Source organism: Cyprinodon variegatus, unplaced genomic scaffold (assembly GCF_000732505.1).
Source record: "Cyprinodon variegatus isolate N-32 unplaced genomic scaffold, C_variegatus-1.0 Scaffold226, whole genome shotgun sequence".
Lineage (NCBI taxonomy): Eukaryota > Metazoa > Chordata > Actinopteri > Cyprinodontiformes > Cyprinodontidae > Cyprinodon > Cyprinodon variegatus.
Window position 1 is genome coordinate 144,763 of NW_015150679.1, and position 20,207 is coordinate 164,969.

The following is a 20,207-nucleotide window of genomic DNA, read 5'->3' on the forward strand; positions in this document are numbered from 1 at the left end:
ATCCCTATTTTATATATATCCTTATTTTTGATGAGTTTTATGCAGACAGCTCTGCAGGAGGAGAGATCATGGCTTGGATGCAGAGAGCTCCTAAATCAGCTTCTCTGATTGGCTGATTTGCCACATTGAGCTGCAAATGTTCAGATTTTCCAACTCCAGCATCTGACGCTTTGGGCACACTTAAGGCGTGTCAGTGCTTAAAGGAGTGGTGCTCCAGGAGGTCAAAACATGGCGCACAAACTCTTGACTTCCGTCCACATTAGACTGAACACAGAATTTAGCAAAATTATTTTGGAAATTCAATTGCACAAGTTGATAGTCCATAAAAACACATCTAGATAATTTGCAGTCTTGTCTGTTGTTGAATTTCTTTAGACCAGGGTGCGATGTTTTGCTTTTTTATCTTTTAGCCTACTTCATGTTGTCATTTTTTGTTTCTTCTGATATGAGAGTAATCAGGCTTAAGTCAAACCAATGAAACTACACAAAAATGTTGCTAATCAAACAGATATTTCTTTGTACAAGTGGTTAAGAGATTTTTTGTTTGCTTACACATAAATTAAATCCTCATTAGTTAAAAACTGCATTGTGAGATGACTGTTCATTTTCGTCAAAAGCCAAGACCTGCTTAATGTTTGAAACTTTTAAGGGTGACAAAAAAAACAAAAAACAAAGTTGGGAACATCTCTAAGGGATAAAGTGATTTTGCAAAGCACTGAATGTAGAGTTTTTTTTGCGAGCAGAGAAACTTAAATAGTAACAAAAAAAACCTGAAAGAGAGGAATGGCTTTCAGGAGATTATATTAAATAAATATAAACATTTTTACTAAGCTCAATGACTAATAAATTAGTAGAAAAAAAGTATTTCTGGATGCTGAACAACTGAACAGCTTGTTTAAGTTTGTGTTCTGAGCCTTTGTGGCATAAATATTTTAGATTGCTGACAAAGACAAATAAAAATGAGAATGAAAGCTATTTCTCAATGCCGTTATGAGGTTCTTTATGATCTGTCATTCTTCTTACAACATGCCTTGTGCAACAGTTCCCTTCCTGCCAACCAGAATTAAACACCTGAGGCTGTTGATATGTCACGACGGCAGGGAGGGGCTGAAATCCTAATGCAATCATCATGCCCTGTATTCACAATGCTGCTGCCGCTGAACATTTTGTGCCCCCTCACCTCCCCCCCAGAGCAAATATAATGCAGGGAGAATAGGAAGGAAGGCTGACAAAACCTAAAACAAAATAAAAAAGGCAGCACAAAAGCAAGACCGATTGTGTTTCAGCAAAAGCGGTGGAGGATGGCGGAGTTACGTTTGTACACACTGTCCTTTTGTAGGAGTGTACAGCCATTTCTTTCCAATCAATGGGAATATATATATAAAAAAAAGCTTTGCTGAATTCCAGAGGTAAGCTATCCCTAAGAGAGGGACCGGCCCAAACAGGTAGAGCAGGGCTGGGCTTTTCAGCCAGAGGCTTTACTACCTTCCCCTGTTTATGTGGCAGAACTGAGGTTAGGACTTTCACTGCACCTTGGCTGGATACAGTCACTGATATCGTATATGGCCAGGTTACAGAACCCACATCCAAATGGGCCCAAATGCATAAAATCTATCACTAACCTTTCCAATAACACTGTTTTACTAGCAAAGCAAACATTCTCTATTTAAATCTTGGGGTTAAAGGAGGAAAAGTGGCTTCCTGGTCTTTGCAGGCATTAAGCCTCATAAGTCAACATAAAAGATAAATATCAAGCAGGTTCCAGATTTTATGGCAGGTTTCCAACGCGGTTTTAAAAGCTCAAAAACAAATCTGATCCGATTGCTCAACAGCACCTGCAGGTTTGTCAACCATCCACACATTCAAGATGTGAAAGGCTGAAAAGAAGAAGAAAGGTGGGGAGGAACTGGAAAAACAAAGGAAAGGGTAAGGTCTGTTTACATTATTCATGACATAGCTGCTTATGCATCCCATGAAGCCTTAAACTTGTGACCATGCTACTGCAGAAAAGAAACCATAATACTATGGCTGCAGGCTGTTGGCAATTATTACCATCATGGGAAAAAGCAGAGTACAGAAGCTCTGCAGTTTGGACATATGCCTCATGCATGCAGAGCTGCATGTCATTATACTGAACCCAAAAAGTCAGAGGATGAAGAGAAAGCAATTAGGACAAGAACACAAAAAAACAGAACGTTGTTGGTTTGTTAGCAGGATCAATTGAAAACCTACAAAAGGGTTTTTTCCGTTTGTTTTTCTTTTTAACCAGAGGTGCACCTCACGCCAAGGAACAATCCATTAAAATCTGGTAATGATCCAGATCATGTGTGAGTTAAAGCTATAGGTGTAAGTTACAATATGGGGCAAAATTTGCTTCTTGGCAGAAGTCTGAGCTCTGAGTGCTTTTCTAGTTAAGTTTTACTGAGAAAAGCTTGTTTCATATATAGAAAATGTGAGATAATAAACATAATAATCATCTACTCCCTTCCTCTAATCTGTTATACAGGAAAAAAGTCCAAGAATGTATTGAAATAGTGTGTTTCTATGCAACTGAAAAGCTGTTGAGTTACATTTTAATCAGTTGAAAACATACCTTTCAATGGAAGCTTTCCTCCGTTTCTCTGTTTTCATGTACTTCTTTGTCCTTACTAACGTCTGTGTACACAGAATGATCCCAACACCTACCTATCCTGATCAGCATTGTTCATCTGCTGGGTTGCCCATGTTAGCAGATAAGACATGAGCCAAATATGAAGAAAAAAAAGTAAGTCAAAGTAAAGATATGGTTTAATATCAGAGATCTTGTTCACAGGGAAAACAATAAAACAAAGGTTTGAAGACCTGACTGAATGGAGTCACCTTTGGAAAAAGTCATAAATCCACCAAGTTATTTATGTGTGCATTTCCTCATATGTAGTTGATCCAATAAAAAGATAAGATCATTAAGAGCAAAACAAAAATATTTTGGCTTCACCGTTAAGAAAATTTAATTTAAAAAAAAACATATTGCCTGGCTTTTCTCCCCCCACAGTTGACCCAGTTTAACCAGTAGAGCCAGCCCTGGAGTTATGATTCCATCTATGTATCAGTCAGGAGGTTTCATATACAAGTTAAGTGCAATAATGTTTCCCCATATGGACATTTACTAATATTGTGTAGGTGCAAAGAAGAAGACATGCAGCATTGCACATTCTTCCCCATTAAACTAACATTGCCCACGGACTAACATTCCTGGAAAGATTGAAGCCTGATTCAGCTCCAAGGGAATTAAAGAAGAAAAACATTGTGGATTCAGTCAGTGAATTTATTTACCTTTGCCCAGATACGTGAATTAAAAACTGCTCTGAAAGTATAATCGAAACTTCAGGAAGTTTCTGTTGCTGGTTTATTTTGCGACAATTTATTTTATTTGTACAGAGTCTGTTGCACGGCTGCACAATGTGTAGAATTACCTTGTTAACATGATCCGTAAACAGTACCACTCGGAACAAAATAAAACATGTGCAAGCACATACCCCCTTTGTACTATACCAGTTTTGGTTTCATATTGAATCAAGGAAGTATCATCATAAAATAAATAAAGATTTAATATAATTTTATTTATGGCTTTTATTTAATCTGCTGAAGTATGGGCGGGCCAACAGAGAACCTATTGGCCATGCTTGAAGTGTCTGAGACGTAGACATGCTGGTTTTAACTCATACAACAATTTTTTTTTTGCTTTTCTTTTGCATGTGCAATAATTGGGAATATTGTGGGGTAATTACAAAGATTGCTTTGCTATTGTTAAGATGTGCACACTGGTTCAGTGGCACCTCATTTAAATGAGGGGACTGAGTGTTATACTGGCAGTTTGAGATTGGCATTAAAAGAAAGATGAGGTTCTAAGCCATAAAGTTGGAGGTAATCGTGGAGAATAAATACTTTAAAAATAATAACATTTAAAGTTGATATTTTTGTGCACTTGACATTGGTAGCCTATCTCAAAGGGCTAGGAACAAAGTAAAAAACAAAACAAAAAAAACCATGAAAATAACTACAGTATAGAAAAAATGTGTGTTGTGCCGATGCCATTTTTTGGCCCCGATACAGAAACCAGATACCTGGCTGTGCAGTATTGGCTAATACCGATATCATACAGATACCATCTGTTTGAAACTGATGTGTGTGTATATATGAAGAACTGCATACTACCTGGATGTAAAATAATTGCCATCATGGCTTTGTCAAGCTGCTGCCTACCTTTGTGAAGCAGGAAAAAGACAAATACAAAGTGAATCCAGTAGAACTTTTTATTGCCTACCAGGAATGGGTGACAATAGTTGAAGAAACTTTTGGCTCTCAAAATGGTATCGGTGCCCTATTTGTTGGTACTCGCCGATACAGATACCACCATTTTAGTGCTGGATCGGGGCCACGCCCGATACTGGTATCGGTATCAGTGCAACACTAAAAAAAATCAGATCTAAAACAACAGGAAAGCGTCTTTGTCTGCTGACTGGACCCCTCATCCCATCCAGAGAGAGCCCCAGTCAGATTTAGAGTCATTATACTCTGAGCATCTGGATTTATCTGCAACAGCTACTCTCAGCCGCCTGACCAGATATATGGCAAAACGAGGTAGGTCCATAATAAAATAATAAAATAAATTCCTTATTATAAAATTAATTAGAACATATTGTATTTAGGTGTATTCTCTCTATTTAATAAAAATGCCTCAGTCATTTTTTCATGTTGTGCTTTAACTGTATAAAGATGTTCTGCAGTGAACAATGCTTTATGGGGAGGTGTTGGCCTACTGATTAGAGCAGTGCGCTTGTGCTCTGAGAGGGTTGCAAGTACCGATTTGATCCCCACAACCTGCACTCTGGCACCCTGAGCAACACCCTTAAACCTACACTGTTCCACGGGCGCCACACAGTGGCAGCCCACTGCTCCCAAAAGGGGATGAGTTAAATGCAGAGAATTATTTTCTCCATTGTGAGATCAATAAAGTTCAATTTCTATTTCAATTTCTGCTTTAGCATCAGATACTGGATAAATGTAAATGTGTTCAATAAGGTTTTCACTAAAAAAAAAGCTCCATGTGAAGGTGTGACTTTGTGAAAATAACATTCGATTTATAACAGTTTATTGGTTTGATATTTAGGTATTGGTTACAGAAAAACCCATGGTGATTTATAGTAACGTTGTCACAAAGTTAGATACGGATTTAAACAAAGTGAGAAGTTCAGACAGTTTTGCTTAGACAGAATTCTGGTTAGCCAGCTAGTTTTACATCTAAACTTTTAGGATCCTTAAAATAGGTAGAATGGAGAACCAATGCAAACATGAGACAAAAATGCTTGGATGACATCTGAAGCAAATTCAGAAGTATGAATAATTGTTTGAATAAAGTATGTGCACTGCTGAGGATACACGTCTACACAGGCTTTAGTTAATTAACATTCTTCAAAAAGTTTTTGACATCAAAATAGTATTTAATTGCACAAGGTGCACAATATTGGAGGTTTTGGCCGATATTTTTTTTGGTAACTCAGTTGATACCAATATTTGTCCCCCTGGACCTACTTACAGACACTACGTTTTTTATTTGTCCGGTACAGTTATTGCACTTCCAGTTTGATTATATCTTCTGGAACTTTCAGGAAAATCCACAAAACAATATTTTTTCTTCATAATTATATAATAATGATAAGTTACTATTTGTTATTGAGCCATTTAAACAAACAGTTGACTTCTTCTTCAATCAAGAATTGGGTAACAAAAGGTGGATAACAAGGGATTTTCTTTTTAAAGAAATAAACCAGTTGAAGTTTAAACTACCTCAATTGAGGAGTTCAGGATAGAGCAGATTTACAGACAAAGAAGGTTTTTTTCTTTGAAATGTAAAATGTATAAAAATATTTCAAACTTTTTGTTGAACAGTTTAGTTATCTTTTTGCTCCAGGTCTCAGTGTTTACTCCCAACACTTAAATTACCAAAATAGTCAACAAATTCTTTAAAAAATTAATTATTCTGATTAAGCTTTTCAGCTCTAATGATTGTATCTTTTTTTCGTGTTTATCAAAACTTCACAGTACAAAAAAAAAGTTAAAACAAAATGTAATTGTTGATTTGTGAAATGAAATTATTTTGGTTATTATTTTTATTTCTTTATTCACGTGCATCTGTCGCCCTATTAAACATACCCACAGCACAATGCGACCACCACATTGCTGGACAAGTTATCTTGATGTTACTGAACATCCATCTTGTTTTTCTGGCCAAATAGTTTAATTAAAGTCATTTTCTCCAGAGTGCATTTGGCCTGTCTCTAAGGGCTCCTACCGTCGCTCTCTAAGCCTAACCGTGTAAAACTCTTGATTAAGGGCAGTGACGCTGGTGTTTCAGCATCTTACAGTTTATGACAGACGTCATTTTAACATCCTAACCAGTTTTCTTTCATCTGAAGGTGACAGTTTGGATCTTCCTTCAGGCCTTGGCACAGCCCAGTAGCATGCAACTTTAATTTGAAGCTGCTGTATTTAAAGAAAAGGCTCTAGAAGGCTTAAAGGCTGGTTATACCACAGCAGCAGTGTGTTGCAGTGAGCTTGTCGCAGATATTTTTGATTTATACCCAATATTTAAGTGTGGTCTGCGCTATGTTATTCCACGCCACAACGCAAGAGGGGCAATCACGAACAAGCTGTGGGTCTAAATACAGCCGAGGTGGTGAGGAAGTGCGGCAAGATTATGCGACAACGGAGGGACATGAGGGTGAAAAAGAGCGGGGATCCAGGGGGGAAAATAAGAAATAAATATATACAAACAAAAAATGTATTTCTAATCATTATTATTATAAACTATAACTTATGATTACATATCATTTTAATACTAAAACCTTGTTTAACCTCCAGGCTCTTGGTATGTAAGAAAGGACTATCCCACCTTGGCTGACAGCCCACTGAATGGTCTTGTCCCTTTTGCAATAATATAATAGAGTCTGACTTTTCAACTTTAAAGGTACTTAAATCATAAAGTACTGTACATCTGCATGTGAACAGTGAGGTTTGATTTTTGTTCTTATCAATAGTTTGTTGATAACTGTTGAAAAGTTTGTCATTTATTGGAAATATAATACAAAGTTAAAAGCATGCAGGTTAATATTCTTAAATTTCTTAAATTCTTTGCAAATTTGTAGCTTAGTCTGGTAGTTTACAAATGCACCTTAAAAAAAACTTTAAAAATGTAGTTTGTGTAAGTTGACAAAGTTTCCTAAAGACTCCTATTGCTCAGAAATGATTTCTGTCATCCAAATCCTTTTACTGCAGGCTAGAAGGATCTACAAGCTACAATCAATCATGAGAGCCAACAAATAAACGGATCTTCCTGAATGATTTCCGTGAATGCATGTGCGTGTTAAAGCTTGGATAAATAATAGACTTCTGCTGTTTTCACAATCGTTTGCAGCTAAATTATGTATTTTCTTTCCAGCACCGCTTCACATTAAACACTACTTTTGCCTCAAGAGTCCAAGATGTTCAAAGTAACTTCAGAAAATTAAAGAATTCATCATTTCCTGTTTATGTGGCTGAGATCACATACCTAACAGAGGGCTTGGCTCCATCATCCTCCACCATGCCTCACCACATAATGCAATTCAAACAGAAGGAACTGCATTGCAACAGCTGGATCTTTGTTAAGACTGCTGTGGATGTCAATATGTTGAAGTTTGCACTGACTCACCGCCCTCTACTGTTTAAACAAATTAGCTGCTTTGGTGGGTGAAAGGTGTGTTCACAGTTGAACTACCTGCACATTTTAGACGTTTTACCTGCCTTTCTTACAGCTTCTGCTGAAGCAATCACCGCTGAAGCTCCACACCCGACTGTTTCAGACAGAAATAAAATTAAAAAACTTGATGGTTCCCTCATAATGACTTTGTCTAGACAGTTTGGAAAGAAGCCTAAAAAATATACCTATACAGATGCTTAATAATGAGTCCTTTTTTTGTTAATTTGCGCACTTGGAGGATATATGAAGGGGAAAAAAATGTCTGCAGGGTAAAGACTGGAAACAACGGAGGTAAAAAAGCATTGCTTCTTTACTCAGTGAGTAAAAGACAAGAAAATAAAACACAATGGGGGAAAAATGGGAGGGTTGTGGTTGTTTCAAGGACTGAGCTCTGGCGTTCGACAAAAAGATAAGAGAGTAACTAAATAAGTGTATGATTAGAAATTGGTTGACTCGTTTTATTTGACAGATCTGGAAACATCTGCTTCAGCAAACACAGAGGAGGCGTTCGACAGCAGCAGAACATGGTTAAATCACGCTCCGCAAGGAAAGCAAACAGCTGCAGAGAGGAATGAATGTGATGTGGCGCTCCTGCATTAACCCTCGTCTACCGAGGGTGTACACTGACATCATGTGGTCAGATGACGATCATCAACACAATGAATTAGCCTGAATTAGTCTGATGAAGACTTGGCATTGAATGTTAATGTCCCAAAAAAATAGATAAATAAATACAGTTAAAAAATCTAAGAGAGCAAAAGATGTGGATAAATGAATAACTCCACAGCCGGAGGAGCTTGCTGGTATTTTTGGACTCTCATTTATAACAGGCTAATATCACAACAGTGTGGGAGTACATCATGATCAGATTTACAGCATCAGGCTGGTAAAAGTTATAAAACCATCTCTAAACACTTCAGATGTCATCTATCAACACTAATAAAACATGGCCTGCAGCACCATGCTAAAGTATTTATACCCCTTTAACTTTTGGTCTTTATTGCATTTTACCAAATCACAACCATAAACATGAGTATTTCTCAGTGGGAGTCCATCTGAAATACCAACAAAATGCAGCACATGATTATAGAGAGACGGGGAAAAAAATTTCACAAGTAAAAACCGGAAAAAAAAGGGCAACCGAACGCCTTTAGATGTCATTAAATCAGTGAAAACTGCACAGGCAGCCTTTTAAAGATGGCCAGATGGAAACCAAACCAACTAAAACTACAAAACCGGCCAGAGATTGAATGACACTGCCTGTGTCATTCAGTATGGGAGAAAAATTGTTGCAAAATTAACTGCAAATGTGTGTGGAGATTTGTGTGTTTGTATCTAGATTTGTGTGTGTGCAGTGGGATTTGAAAATGTGTGAGATTTGTTTGTCTGTATCTGCAAATGTGTAAACAACTTGTATGCAATTCATTTGGAAATGTTTAAAAAATCCACAAATCTGTATTCAGGTCTACAAATACGTGTTAAGATTCATAAATGTGTAAATCGGTCTGTAAATACAGAGTCAGGTCCCTTTCTTAATATTAGCATATTGTGATAAAGTTCATTATTTTCCAAAATGTAATGATAAAACTTGAACATTCATATTTTTTAGATTCATTGCACACTAACTGAAATATTTCAGGTCTTTTATTGTCTTAATACGGATGATTTTAGCATACAGCTCATGAAAACCCAAAATTCCTATCTCACAAAATTAGCATATCATGAAAAAGGTCTCTAAACGAGCTATGCACCTAATCATCTTACTCAACAAATGAACTCTAAACACCTGTAAAAGATTCCTGAGGCTTTTAAAACTCCCAGCCTGTATCATCACTCAAAACCCCAATCATGGGTAAGACTGCAGATCTGCACCCTCAAGCAAGAAGTTGTGACACAGAAACATATTTCTGAACCAATAGATTGTTCCCAGAGTGCTGCATCAAGGGTGGTGACCAGATCAAGAAGAGGTGACCGGAACCCTGAGGACGATTGTGAAGAAGGGCCGATTCCAGACCTTGGGGAACCTGCGGAAGCAGTGGACTGAGTCTGGAGTAGAAACATCCAGAGCCACCGTACACAGGCGTGTGCAGGAAATGGGCTACAGCTGCCGCATTCCCCAGGTCAAGCCATTTATGAACCAGAAACAGTGACAGAGGTACCTGACCTGGGCTACAGAGAAGCAGCACTGGACTGTTACTCAGTTTCAGTTATTTGGAAATCAAGGTGCCAGAGTCTGGAGGAAGACTGAGGAGAAGGAAATGCCAAAATGCCAGAAGTCCGGTGTCAAGTCCCACTGTGTTCTATCAAGGGCAGGGTCAATGCAGTTAGCTATCAGCAGATTTTGGAGCACTTCATGCTTCCATCTGCTGAAAATCTTTATGGAGATGAAGATTTCATTTTTCAGCACGACCTGGCACCTGCTCACAATGCCAAAACTACTGATAAATAGTTTACTGACCATGGTGCTCAATTGGCCTGCCAACTCTCCTGACCTGAACACCATAGAGAACCTGTGGGATATAGTGAAGAGAAAGTTGAGAGACGCAAGACCCAACACTGGATGAGCTAAAGATTGTTTTGTTTTATTTGGCAAAATGTTCATTTGATTTGTGTTTATCTGACTGTGTTAATTATTATTCCCGCACTAGAGGAAAAAAGTCAGAATTTATTATTATCTAGAGACTATTAATAACAGGAGGTGAAATGCAGCTCCAGATGAGCCGAGCATGTGGTGACCTCACAAGTACGCTCCTGTTCCAATTGACCCATATTTATGCTGCATGCTCACGTTCTCACCAAGTCCAGAACATACTTGGTGAGGACACTAGTCCTTACTCGCGTTCTTATGAATTGAGAAACGGCAAGTGACTTCAGACTCTCCTCATGTAGATTCGACCGATGCAGTAAATTCTAACCAACCAATGGGCAGAAGTTGACCCTCTAAGACACACCCCTCAAAATTTGCATAATGAGGCAGAAATGCATACAGAAATGTAAAAAATATATACCGGTATATTTTTTTTTAAACTTTCCTAAACTTTAAAGATCAGAGATTTACAGAAGTTAAATGTCTGGCAAAATTAGGGAAAGAGTTTTCAGCTGAACAATTTGTTTTTTCTTCATGATTTCTAATCATTTCATGTTTTTACTGTTGGATCAAGCAGGCAAGGAGGTGATAATTACCACATGGTAGTAAACTCAATAACGACATGTATTTAAGCTGCTATTTATAAAATAATGACAAACTTTAGTTCAATAAGGGTTTAAATACGAATCTGATGCTCAGATTTATTTCTCAGTTACAGTCATTACATGTTATTGCTAAAAAATGACCAGAGTCCTTTTAAATGACTCTCCTCAAGTCTGCTGTCTACTAGCTACATTTTCCTAAAAACCTAACCTATAAATTATAGTTGGGTTTTCCAACTATAATTTTTCCCTCTGGAAAAATCAAGAACAACTTTTCTAAATGGTTACTAATTTAAGGAAACCATTTAGTATTATTTTACCAAATAAAGTTGAATTTATTTCTTGGATTTGCATCTGAATGCATATAATTGGTTTTGAACCCGTTTGAACACATTCCAATTGCTCTAAATTAGTTTAAAAGCTAATCTGACCTCAATCCAAACTCTTCAAGACAAAAAAAAAGTTCTAAATCCAGGATCCAATGGTTTTAAGATATTTTAATGTACTTTTACTTAAGTTTTTGTGGTTTAGTAAAGTGTTTTTTTCCAGAGTTGAATTATTTTTGTTGATAGAATCTTATATTTTCAATTAAATTAGTTGTGAATTTATTCCATATGTGTGCAGAGTAAACTGACTGATTTGAGCTCGATTCACGCTCTCATTTGTTGTTCAGCGCTGGTTCTCAGAACATATGACATACCAGATTTATTAAAAACCATAATCTAAAATCCATCTGTGACCATTGAAGAATATTTGACCTGGTTTTATATCATGCATTTTACATAACATTACATAAAATCCAGATAAAATGAAGAGGAGATCGTGTTTCCCATGATGTGTAGGACACAGAGGTGTACGAGTGTGTATAACATATGAGGGCTGGTACTGACTGCTGATAACAGATCCACAGCCCTGGCTCAGTCACAATCCTGACCAAATCAAAACAAAAGAGGACTTGGGTCACTTCCCTTTAGTATGAAAAGCCCTATTCAAAAATAACTATGATGGCGCCTGCATGACCCAGATGGTTTGTGCAGATCTTTCAAACCAACACTGTAGGTCTCTTTAAATTTCTCAACACCACGTTTTCTAGACTCTCATTACTCAGCCTGAGCCAAATAAACAACTTACAAAAAGATCTCTAGTTATTGAGTTTTTATTTATTTACTGCATTGTTAATGCATTATTTCCTCAGCTGACCTTTCATGTTTCACGACAGATTTGTTTTAATGAAGTGCAGACAAACTTTTGTGGGATGTTAGAGCAGCACCACGGATTGCTTTTTATATACACATCAGCATGATTTCAGATCCACAACGAAGACAAAAAAACGACGCGCTTCCTGAGGGACGGAGAAGAAGAAATGTGAGAAAGAAAAAGGAGCTAAAAGAGAAGAAAGACAGCGGGAATGTTTGAGGCTCAAGTCTTTGCTATTTGAAACTGTGTCTTTACAGCTGGACTCCCGGTTGGCTTTCACAGGCGTTTTATGTATAATTCAGCGCAATGTGCAGAGATAAACCCTCCAATAAAGGCCGCGCTCTCTAAGCTCTTCACAGCACATTACGTTTTATTCATCAAATTAGTTTTAGTTGGTTTGGTATCCCTCGGGCCGTCTTTAAAAGGTTTACATGAAAGGAGGACATTAATTTTTGCCACTAATCAGTGAAGTGACAGCTCCAAGTGACAGCGATGCACTCCTTAGTCGTGGAAAAGGGAAAACTCGCCTTTTCCATCCCCCTCTGTCAGGCATGTTCACATTCCTGTTATCCCTGTGCGCTCCCTGCACCAATCAAAAGAAAGTTACACTTTTCATTACATCCTCAGATATTTATTTTAAAATGATCCCTCTTTTTGATACAAGAATAAAGCAAACTACAAACCATAGTAAGTAGGTCAAAAATGTGAGCAAGCATGCTTCGGCTGCAAGGAATACTGATTAATCACGAGGAATAAGGACATTTCCTCACAGGGAATTTTAGCTTTTGTGAAACTAATTAGTGCACAGAGCTCATAATTAGGGCTAATATTTGTAATCCTCCAAGCTGAGTTCTTTTTAAGGTTCTGAATTGCTAACCAACTCCCTGAAAAGAGGTCGTTTTAAGTACCGTAGTAAAGCCAAACAGCGACCTGGTCTCCACTTCCAACCACAAGTCAGTATTTAATTCTTAATAAATTCATCTAAAGTTGCTTGATCTTATCGATCAACTAAATACTAAGTGATTAGGGTGCATTTTTAAACAACCAGAGATTTCTCTTGTATCAAGAGGATATTTCCATAAAATGATGGGCTCAATATTTCTTTTTACACAATGATGAATTAAAAACAATTACATAATTTCATTTTCATTTATTGTACCAATTATATTTAAATACTGACAGAAATGCGTCAGTACATATTATTGAACTTATTTATAAAAAATATATATGAATTAATAAAAAGATAAAAAAATAGGTGAAACAGTTATGGATTTTAATTTATGAGATGTTAAAACTATTATTAAAAAACAGTGTATGTCCCTCTAACACGTCAGACTATTTGCTAATCCGCTTCAATGAAGTCAACTAGCTGTAATACAGCTCTCTGTTTTTAGTCTAATCCTTCAATCAGTGGTGGAAACACTTTCTACTGCTAGTAGCGCCTTTAAACAGGTGGTTCTGATTGTTCTGAGAGAAATGTTAAATCTTTGCTTCATGTAGTGCATTTACACAAAAACTAGCAAAGGACAAACTTTGAAAACCACCAATCCAGTGTATAGCTGTACCATTTAAAGGCAACTTAAGGTACATTGTGTTATGATTACAAGGATTTACTGACATTAATGTAATATATTACCTGCAGGTATGTTATTTATAATCACCTATGAACTGAAAGTCACAGTCTTTATGTTTACCTTGCCTCAGAAATTGCCATTTTCTAATCACATGGAAGTGGGTTCCCATTTGTGGAGGCAGACATTTTTTTTCGCTACGGCAGCACAGAGCTGACAAACTAGTGACCGTAGAGATCACCATTACGCTCAAATGATACTGCAGCAAGTGAGGCTTATATACAATCCTACACAGACTAATACAATAACATTAATAAAATACTATTTATAAAATTATCTATGTAACTTTCTTACACCAGCCAGGATTGGCAACCACTCAGTCATTAAAGATGACCGATTTCAAGCGCAGGTTGTTGCGTTTTTTTTGGGGTTTTTTATGAATGCTCCATAGCTGGGAAGAGCCAGCCAGCTATGCCGCCCTCTGTGGCTAAGAAACCATAGCAGCAGAGGTGGCAGATAGCCACTACTAGCTCAGCAAGAGAGCTGAGGAGCACAACGGAAACTCAGAGGCCTGTCAGGAAACAGCGCTGATGGCTTGGAAGAGGCAACAGCAGGCCCGGGCTAACTAGATGCTAACCATGGAGGATCGAAGCACAACGGCGGAAGATCTAATTAGTCTGCTGGGCGGAGAGAGGTCCGAAGGTGGGGCAGAGTGGCTGCGGCTTACCATTATTTTAAGGAAAGCTGTTAATATCATTAATATTTCTAACAATTAGGAGAACGGTGTGACATCATATGAATGGCCAGGGTGACAGAGCAGAAAGAGAAAATGGTAGGCCAAGGCTAGCATCTAAAGGCTAACTGCAGGAGATGGAAAGAGGGCCACTGAGGATCAGAGCAGCCTGCAGCCAAAATGAGTAGCAGAGCAGGATTAAAGACGAAACGCACCAAAATTGGAGTGTGTCCTGTTAAACCATTACTAGACTTTAGAAAAACAAGACATTGATGGTCTACAGTAATTATATTTTCACTCCATTTATTTGACACAAATACTGTCATACTAAAGGAAACACAGGGGTATACACAGATATATAAACTAAAAATCTAATCATGGAGAAATGTGTCATCTTAAACTAAACACAAACCAATTTGACCCAGTTTATAATACATCACAGCCAACTTCAGTGTGTATTTGCAGTTAGTACAATTTTTTTGGTGTAAGGAACCCCAGGGGACACAGTCTGTGTTTTGGGCTACTTTGCTCCTTCAGTTCATGGACAAATTGTCCTGATGTCCTTCTCCAGTGTTGCTGAATAAAAGCAATTCTACAACGAACTGAAGTTAATAATAACTCCAGATGGAAGCTGCAGAGAGAGAGAGCAGCATGACCAGGTTTTTGTTTTTAAACAAGGCCAATTTAGCTTTGTATGCCTATTAGTAAATGTGGTCATCTTTATCTGAGATTCAAAACATTTATGTTTTATAGTAGAAGTGTAAAACTCGAGGGCTGAGGGACAAATTTTCAGGATCCTTAGGAGAGATAAAGGCATACATCATGAGTGTAAGTTTGATCAATACTCAATATATCCGGATACAATACTAATGTGGCATGGCATCAATACTAAATACATGTGATTTAAATATTGTTGCTATTATTAATTCAAGATTTCTAGATTATGTGCAAATTAAAATAATAATACCTAAAAATTACCTTAAAATATTTTTAAATATATATTTGTAGCATTTATTAGCACACTTATCTGACTAATACAATCTGTGAATCTGTTAAAGTATGTTAAATTTTGGCATTGAAAAAGGTCAGCTTTTCAAGTTGATGAATATTTCTTTATGCTTTTAATATTTTGGCATCTTTTATTCCCAGCATCTGATATTTTTCAGGGTATCAATATCGAGTTTTAAATAATAGTCTTGTGACAAACCTCATACAAAAGACTAATACCCCATTTACCCTACCCTTGAAAAACCGTGCCGAGACCGGTCCGAGCTCAGTAACTGAGATAACTTATCGTGTGTAAATGGAAAGCAAACTGAACTGAACAGAGCTAGACACAACCGAACCGAGCTAACTGCAGACCAGTTCCAGAGGTGGGCTCGGCTTGGTTTTTCCCTGACTCTGTTCTCTGATTAGAAGAGCGCATGAGCAGAACGCGTCATCTCCATCTGGCTGCACATCCCGATTCACACTCCATTCCAGTAGTTGGCGGTAATGCCCCTCCGGAAGTTGCTTGCCAACCAACACAAAACAGAAGAAGAACAACTATAAACAACAATCGAAATCTTCTCCACACAAAATTTTAAATAATGGTTGCCGTCTTCGCCTGACCCTCCGCAAACACCAAATTACAGCAATAATAATCAAGCATAACTTTCTGAATGTGACGGGCGCCGCCATTTTCATTTGCTTGATTCCCTCCTTCATCTTCTTCTTCTTGTGTTTTATGGCGGTTGGCCAACAACTTTTGGTGCATTACCGCCACCAACAGCTTGATTTCCTCCTTCAATACTGGCAGTAATACCGCAGATCATCACTAGGAGGCGAGGAGTCGAGGAACCGAGATAGCGTGATGTGTAAATGGTCGTCCTGGTTAACTGGTTAACTGATCCGAGCTCAGACCGGTCTCGGCATGGATCGGTTTTTCAAGGGTAGTGTAAATGGGGTATAAAATTGCTAAATGTAAGTTATAACACTAGAGCAAACAAAATGAGGAAATCAAACGTTCAACTAATACAGCTAACAGCCCTTTTGAAGACTTGATCATGCTAAATTGAGTTTGACACCCCTGCTTTACAGAAAAGAAAGCAGAATAGAAAATAATAAAATAGAATGAAATAGACTGAGCTTTTTTTTTCCACAGTGGGGAAATGAAGTTGTGACAGTTGCAAAACAACCAAACAGAAGAAATTTTTAAGGTATATCCGAAAAACCCATGGTAGGTCTAATATTAACACATTGGTTTACACCACACAGATAAGGCTTTATAACGTGAATCAACACATAATGTAAAACAAACTCTACAGCAGAGGAGGAACTAAAAGAAACATGTTTGGGGAAAAAAAATCGTATAGCCCTGAATACATAAACTATGCAGTTGTATGAGAGGAGGGACTTACTTGAGTAGCGAGTGCTTTGGGAAACTGAAGGTACCGTGGGAGATTCGGTCGATAAAGTTCAGCTGGATCCTCTGGATCTGCTCACAGCAAAGCAGGACGAAGTCATACTTGAAGATCAGAAGGGTTTTGTCTGTGATGATGACGAGGCGCTCCTTTTCATTGTTCCAGTGATCAACCCTGAAACAGCATCAATGTTAGTGAAACAGAATTTCAACCCACATCAGAGGCCAGATTGTTTCTGAATGTTCTAGAAACCTTTGAGTTTTGGTCAGCACCACCTTGGGAAAACAATCTTACAAAGGAACTCAAACTCCTAATGGAAACAACTTTATTGAGCTGCTTTTAAGTCTGAATTTTAGATTAAACCTGATTTCTGACATGTAAAGCATGTCAAAAATCAAATCCAACAATGCTAAATCACACCTTATTCCAGAACTAAACTATCAGGAACACACTATGGCCGCTAAATTACACGAACAAATGGAAAAAAAAAATGTTGCTTGTGACCTAAGAAGGCATGCTGCAAGTAATCTACGAAGATTGCAGATGCAAAAGTCGGGACGTGCAAACTGGCTCTGTTCCGCTCTATTTATATAAGCCAAAAAAGAAAAATCAACTACAACACCTAACATCAGACAGTCTGTGTGTAGTTCATGATTATTACATTTCCAAGACCATCATCTTTGGAAATCAACTGTAAAGAAACAGAAATCTACTAAATAACAGCTTGGAATAGATGTATAACGTCATCTTAGTGTTTTCTATCATGCAACGCATGCAGCTGCCTGACGATCAGCAGACAAACATGTTATATTTAGAAGATCAATGGCTTGATACCAGGGTTTTTTCCATCTTGGTCCTAAAGGCACACTGCCTTGCATGTTTTAGATGTTTCCCTGCTTTTACACACCTGATTTCAACTTATGGCTGCTTAACAGGCTTTGCTCCGCTGCAATCATCTGGATAAGGTGCGTTAAAGCTGAAAAACATCTCAAACATGCAGGACAATGCGCCTTGAGGAGCAAGGTTGAAAAATTACTGCACTGGGTTCACTAAAAATGACCCATCCAAACTCATGGAGCCAGAGATGTGCTGAAAAATAGAAAGGAAGTAATCGCTCCCAAATGTGGATCAATACAGTATTAAAGGGCCAATATCATCTAAAATCAACTTCTCTGAGCTTTAACGGAAAAGTCCGGTCACATTACGAATTCAAACTTCTGACGGGACTTTAAATTGGAAATTATTACATACTTTTCAATAAAGGATAAGTGTTTTTAATCAAGAGTAATTTTCATTTGAATGTGCTTTACTGGAGGCATCCATGTTTGTCAAAGAGCACTACTGCCACCTACTGGTGACGTCACAGTGCGGTATCGGCTGTTTTGCAAGTCCCTGTACTGTATCTGGTATTTGTCACAACGCGCTATTACCCATGATGGCGATGACCAGTGCACTATGCGAAGCAGAGAGTAACAGATTAATGATGTGTTTTTTTCTCTGGCCAGAAGTTCGATGACAAATCCGCCCTTCTTCAAGTAGGAAATCCAACGACAAAAGGCTGATTTATACTCAGACCAGGTTGTCTGTGTGTGGGCCGCAGTGAATGCAAATGTGCCCCCGCCCATTTCGCAGACACTCTGCTGCACCTGTCCCAAATTGTAGGTGAGCGCAGACAGTGCCGTAGACAGGAGGCCCCTGATTGGTCAAATCTACATCCGCTCTACACTATGCATATTTCCTGTTTGGTACCTTACTGGCTTGTTTTGTTTGTATAACCGCCATTGTGCAAAAAGACTTGTGAAGTTGGACCAGCTGGAAGAGCAAGGTGCGCGAGAACACTGGGACACTTTTTCCACCTGGATCCCTGCACTTTTTCGCCCTCATGTCCCTCCATTGTTGCACAAACTTGCCTCCACTTCCTTGTGGCCTCGGCTGTATGTAGATCTGCTAGTTCGTGATTGTCCCCTTTTGCGTTATGGCTTGGAATAACATAGCCCAGACCATGCTTCAGTATTGAGCATAAATCAAAAATGTCTGCACCATACCTGCGACAAGCTAACTGCGACACACTGCTGCGGGAGTATAACCAGCCCTAAACTCGTGGAGGAATCATGAATCAGAAAGGTAAAATAACAATTTTTTTTTTCACTTTTTCACTATCTAACTGCCATGAACGTGGGCATTGTCAGTTTAACTATAGCTCTCGGGAATTTCAATGGTGAAGTCCTCTCAAAATCTTAAGTAATTGTTGTTCATTGCAGAAGTGTCTAGTAGTTTCCATTGATTTTGCTTGTGAGAGAATTGCCTGCGGCTTACCGCACCGTGACGTCACTGCCGGAAGATGTCAGGAGTGAAGAATCACCCTGACTCTGAGAACAAAAAAAAAAACACTGTTTATTTTTTACAGAATAATTCATTAAATAACTGTAAAGGTATTAGTTTTGGGTGTGAATAATGACCCATTGGTTATCCCTTGCTGACCAGACTTGTCCCTAAATTGTGTTATGCTATTCCTCCATAAAATCAAGCATTTAACGGTATCTCACTTGATTCATGCATGTCTGAGTAATCCTCATGAACTTTCTAACTGGCAGCCTGTCCCTGTTCTGGAAAACGAGCAGATAGGGCATGTCACACAGAGCTGCCCCCTCCAGGAAGCACCGATATTGACCATGAAGTGCCTGCACTGTAAAAAACACAGCTTTCTCCAATCAGGGGTTCTGTGATGTGAGCCAGAGTGTGATGATTACAGCTCAAAGTTAAGACAAAGTGGCTCTTTTAGCAACTAATCTACACAGTCACTGTCTCAGACTTTACAAGTGGTGGGAAACACAAACATCACAAAATAGGCAGCAGTCAGATAGGAGAGGCGGCTTCGCTTAAAGGTCTTCTTTGAGGTTGGAAGAAAAATAATAATTATTAATACTTATTTCATCCACTGATAATTGACTTTAAAATGCTTGAAAAAAAGATTATACGAGACCTTTAAGCAAAGGCTGCGAATACTTATATAAGACATTCTATCGGTAATAAACCTGATGGGAAAGTTTGAGGAAAGATTAACTTGGTGACAGAACTTTTGCTAATTGGAGGGTGTTAAAATACTTATTTGCAGCAGAAACGTGCAAAAAACATTTTTAAAATAAAAAAATATTGTGATTTTCTTTTTGAATATGTGGACTGAACAGTGGACGTGCACATAAGGTAGAAATGTTTGACCTCTCCATAATTAGTAAGAGGGAAAACATGCAAAAATGTGTTCAAACCCTCATTGCATGCTTGTGTGTGTGTATGTATATATATATATATATATATATATATATATATATATATATATA

At 38.0% G+C, this 20,207-nt stretch overlaps 1 protein-coding gene across 1 annotated transcript in view; it reads right to left on the reverse strand.

The window, feature by feature from the left end:
* Positions 1-20,207, reverse strand: part of LOC107088665 (tumor protein p63-regulated gene 1-like protein) — a 48,088-nt gene that overhangs the window by 20,603 nt on the left and 7,278 nt on the right. The window contains exon 4 of the mRNA XM_015380969.1: positions 16,867-17,043. Coding sequence (XP_015236455.1) covers positions 16,867-17,043 — 177 coding nt within the window. The remainder of the gene's footprint in view (positions 1-16,866; positions 17,044-20,207) is intronic.